Source organism: Electrophorus electricus, chromosome 13, assembly GCF_041902795.1.
Source record: "Electrophorus electricus isolate QZ-2024a chromosome 13, ASM4190279v1, whole genome shotgun sequence".
Classification (NCBI taxonomy): domain Eukaryota; kingdom Metazoa; phylum Chordata; class Actinopteri; order Gymnotiformes; family Gymnotidae; genus Electrophorus; species Electrophorus electricus.
Genome location: NC_137509.1, coordinates 11310001 through 11315000, shown reverse-complemented (window position 1 = coordinate 11315000; position 5000 = coordinate 11310001). Strand labels below are relative to the sequence as shown.

Genomic DNA, 5000 nt, shown 5'->3' with positions numbered 1-5000 from the left:
ATTTCCAGAATGATGGCAAGGCTACGCCAGACCTGGATAAAAATAATAAGATATGACTGAGCCTCAGAAAGCCTTGGGAGGTAGTGTTTTCTCACCTAAAGACCCAGTATGACAGTGGTTGTACTGCGCCGCACGCGGTCCGTGGTTATCAGTGGTTATTCTGGATGTACAGCATAAATTTCCTCTGACTAGAAAAGCCGCAACAGCTAAAAATAGAAATGACACTGAAAAAAAGTATAAATGTGAGGTGTGTGAGTGTGTTTGTGGAAGGGGTTGTGAGAGTGCGCTATTTTTCCAGGGCTTTGACGAGATAATGGAAACAGGGTTAGACAGGCTTTACATATGAAGCTTAATTCCAAGCCCACAGGGACAGATGAGAAAACATGGCAGATCCATTTGAAAATTATGAGCCCAGCATAAATCAACAGGCCTGGCGTCCTGAGTGCGAATCTTCGAATCGTTTCGGGGGTCGGTCTCGCCATTCGCGGGACACACTGTAGGTCTGTTTGGGCGGCCTCAAGGGGGGAAAGGCATAAATCAGGCCCGACCTGAAATCACTTGTCCTGAGCGACCAGGAAGGGGCTGCAGAGAGAAAGACAGATTGCGCGCAGCGTTGAGGAAGGAGCCAGGGTTTGGACCTCAGCTCAGCCACTGGAGGGGAATTTGAGCAGCTGAGCAGTGCGGGCCAGAGGCTGCAGCATTAGACTGACACCTCGGCGGCTAATGGTGCGCTGCACTCCGTTATGATGACAGCAATTAACATTTCGAAGTCAGGTTCTGCCGCAAGACAGGTCATGCATCCAGAAAAAGTATCTGGCGCTTCACAGCACTGTTTCATTTACTGATAGTGATGGCGAGCCGCAGTCCAGCGCCAGAGAGCTGCTCGGCGGTAGTGTGCAGTCTTGAAGACGGGGAACGGTCCCAGTGAAGGCCAAGGAGGATGTACCAGCTGCGTGCAATTTAACCCAGAAGGCCCTGCACGCTGCGCCATGGCCGAATCCCAAGCCTGTTTATTTAGGAACTGCACGGGCAGATGCGGCAGTTCTCAGGAGAACGCAAGAACCGCACCAAACCCCTGTGGCAGTGATTGATGGTGAGCGAAACGTGCCAGCGACTTCCCCCGTCCACCCCTGTCCGGCCACGTCTACGTTTGTCTGCCTCGGGCCGCCATCATCTGCTTCTCTCAGCTGCCCTAGAAGCGCAGCGGTGCTGTCCAGAGTCTTGCGTGTTCGGGCCAGGCGTGTGGGCGTAGGCTGACGCAACGTTGTCCCATCCTACAATTCCCCAGCGCAGAGGATTTATTTACTCTCGGCAACCCGATTAGCCCCTGCTTGTATTTATTTCTCATTGACTCCTGGGTAACGGTGCACTCTCCACTCAGCTTATTTAGCTCTCTGTTTATTTGAGCTAGTGTGTTTTGTGGGAAGGGGTATAAGGAAGATGTGTGTGTGTGTGTGTGTGTGTGTGTGTGTGTGTGTGTGTGTGTGTGTGTTTGTGTGTTAATCAGAGCTGGGAAAAAGCAGGTCTGGGTTTTTTTTTAATGTGTTCCCCTCCCTATTGAAACGATCCCATCGAGGCTGCTTTACGTAGACTGGAATAATAAACTTTTGAGAAGGTCCCTCCAGTTGCAGGCATTCCTTAGCAGTTTATGTCATTTTGTTTCATTTTGCTCCCTTCAGAATATATAACTTTAAGCCTTTGGCTCTCTCGGGGGGGGGGGGGGGGGGGTGTTGGAAAGGCATGTGTGCACACTGACAAGCCCTCACATCTACACACACGCGCACTAACCTTCACACACACCAACATACACACATGCCCGCACACATGAATGCACTCGCTTGTACAGACATTACATAGAATGACCAAAATTAAAAAGGATCGGTTTCCTTGCTCTATAACTCTGGGTATCTTCGCGTCTTTTCAGTAGTGCTGTTGGTACTGTATTCCTGACAGCATCAAATAGAGACAAAGTTTATTATGCTCAATGATGCATTGGAAGCCTCTGAGTAAAGACTTTCATTAACTACTAAATCACTTGCTGGCACAGAGATCTCTGCCAGTTTGTGGTTGTTCATCTTAGCACTGGAAGCTGCTTCTTTCCACTCTTATTTGTCTTTCAGTGTGCACATAAGAAAATCTGCAGTATTAAATTAACAACTACTGTTTAACCTGGCTGACAAGGAACGTAGTGTAGTTACAAGTGCTTCCACTGAAAGTAATCATTTACCCTGAAATTTACCATTCGGTAAGAGCCTTCTAACCTGAACTGTACATTTGCTTCACGTTTGACAGGTTCATCTTTTCACACTTAAAAATTCTTATTCTAAATATTGTCTCCAGCATTCTCACTTTTTTTTTTCTGACTAAGTGGCGCTCCGTATGACGCTGACTTTTGACCTGTGACCTTTTTTTGTAGATCCCTATGCCATTGTCTCGTTCCTGCACCAGAGCCAGAAGACAGTAACTGTAAGGAACACCCTCAACCCTACCTGGGATCAGACCCTTATCTTCTTTGAAGTGGAGATATTTGGAGATCCCACAGTGACTGAAAAGAGCCCTCCAAACGTTGTGGTGGAGCTGTATGATCAGGACACTTATGTAAGTTTCACACTGTGGCTCATGCCACCCTTAAAACCCACTAAATTACCATGTACTTCTTTGAGAAGTTCTCCTGTGTCTGTCCAGCTGCGTGTGGCTGGTGATTGGCACTGGTACCTAATTCGGTGAACATCTGAACTGTTGGGGATTGTACAGTTGTTCTGTTGCATAACGAGAGCCTTCTTCACATAGATTAAAATGATTCACAATGATCCCAATTCAAGCAGACAGACCGAAGCATATTAGTCTCTGCCACTGAATCGTTAGTGACATTTGCACTTTGCCTCCCATCCTGTAGGGGGCAGATGAGTTTATGGGGCGCTGCATCTGCCAGCCCTCGATGGTCTCTTCTCCCCGTCTAGCCTGGCACCCTATCCTAAAAGGTGGCAAAACAGCTGGAGAGTTGCTTGCTGCCTTTGAGCTGTTACGCAGAGACAAGGTAAGGTGGTCATCATCATCATCCAAAGATGACGGCTTCTACTTTATCATCGTCATACTTAAAAAAACCTTCAATATTAGCATAAATCATCAATAGTTCTCCTTCAACCATGCCATCGTGTCTCCAAATTTACAGTGTACTGAGATAAGGGGCACTAGGACCTGGGGGAGGTCCTACTGCTGCCATAAAAACATAGTAGCAAAAAGCATCAGGGAAAAAAAAAGAAACACATTGAATAAAGTCCTTAGAACAGTAAAGTCCTTAGAACAGGCAGCAAAGCAGTTTGGAGGTAAGAAAGGATGACATCACAAATGTCCATCAAAGTGGATCCTTTCTGACCAGGTTTGCTAGAATGAACGTAGAGATTATGTGACCAGGCAGGGCACCAAAGCATCTCAACCACTGATGCTTATTAAACATTTCAGCTCCAAAGGTTCTGTTTCACAGCTTTGTCCCATTTGCTTCTGCACAAACATTGTCACAATTCTTAAAATTCCCAAACCTTTAAGCATAATTACCAGCACAGCTTTAGTTCAGTCTATTCACCTCTAAATGATTATCAGGTTTGAATTACATAAAAAAACCTAAATAAAACAAAAATTAAAAGCCAGTATACCACTGTACAATAAAAATATATGAATACATATCATCATGTAAATTGGAACTAAAAGGATTGTGTCTGGTCTCCACCACTACTGGCCAGTCTCTACTGTCTGGTCTCCACCGCTATTGTCCAGTCTCTACTGTCTGGTCTCCACCACTATTGTCCAGTCTCTACTGTCAGGTCTCCACTACTATTGTCCAGTCTCTACTGTCTGGTCTCCACCACTATTGTCCAGTCTCTACTGTCAGGTCTCCACCACTATTGTCCAGTCTCTACTGTCTGGTCTCCACCACTATTGTCCAGTCTCTACTGTCAGGTCTCCACTACTATTGTCCAGTCTCTACTGTCTGGTCTCCACCACTATTATCCAGTCTCTACTGTCAGGTCTCCACCACTATTGTCCAGTCTCTACTGTCTGGTCTCCACCACTACTGTCCAGTCTCTACTGTCAGGTCTCCACCACTATTGTCCAGTCTCTACTGTCAGGTCTCCCCACTACTCTCCAGTCTCTACAGTCAGGTCTCCACCACTACTGGCCAGTCTGTACTGTCAGGTCTCCACCACTATTGTCCAGTCTCTACTGTCTGGTCTCCACCACTATTAGCCAGTCTCTACTGTTTGGTCTGTAGCACTTCTGTCCAGTCTCTACAGTCAGGTCTCCACCACTACTGTCCAGTCTCTACTGTCAGGTCTCCACCACTATTGTCCAGTCTCTACTGTCTGGTCTCCACCACTATTGTCCAGTCTCTACAGTCAGGTCTCCACCACTACTGTCCAGTCTCTACTGTCCGGTCTCCACCACTATTGTCCAGTCTCTACTGTCTGATCTCCACCACTATTAGCCAGTCTCTACTGTCAGGTCTCCACCACTACTGACCAGTCTCTACAGTCAGGTCTCCACCACTACTGTCCAGTCTCTACTGTCTGGTCTCCACCACTATTGTCCAGTCTCTACAGTCAGGTCTCCACCACTACTGTCCAGTCTCTACTGTCTGGTCTCCACCACTACAGGCCAGTCTCTATTGTCTGGTCTCCACCACTATTGGCCAGTCTCTACTGTCTGGTCTCCACCACTACAGGCCAGTCTCTACTGTCTGGTCTCCACCACTACTGGCCAGTCTCTACTGTCAGGTCTCCACCACTACTGGCCAGTCTGTACTGTCAGGTCTCCACCACTATTGTCCAGTCTCTACTGTCTGGTCTCCACCACTATTGTCCAGTCTCTACTGTCTGGTCTCCACCACTATTAGCCAGTCTCTACTGTTTGGTCTCTAGCACTTCTGTCCAGTCTCTAATGTCTGGACACAATATCTCACATATCACATTCTGCCTTCCAGTATGAAATGGGAGGATGTTTTT

At 47.1% G+C, this 5000-nt stretch overlaps 1 protein-coding gene across 10 annotated transcripts in view; it reads left to right on the top strand.

Moving 5' to 3' along the window:
- Nucleotides 1–5000, top strand: part of dysf (dysferlin, limb girdle muscular dystrophy 2B (autosomal recessive)) — a 59455-nt gene that overhangs the window by 28535 nt on the left and 25920 nt on the right. For all 10 annotated transcript variants that reach the window (XM_035519685.2, XM_081694609.1, XM_035519682.2 and 7 more), the window contains 2 exons: nt 2417–2598; nt 2897–3037. In XM_035519685.2, coding sequence (XP_035375578.1) covers nt 2417–2598; nt 2897–3037 — 323 coding nt within the window. The remainder of the gene's footprint in view (nt 1–2416; nt 2599–2896; nt 3038–5000) is intronic.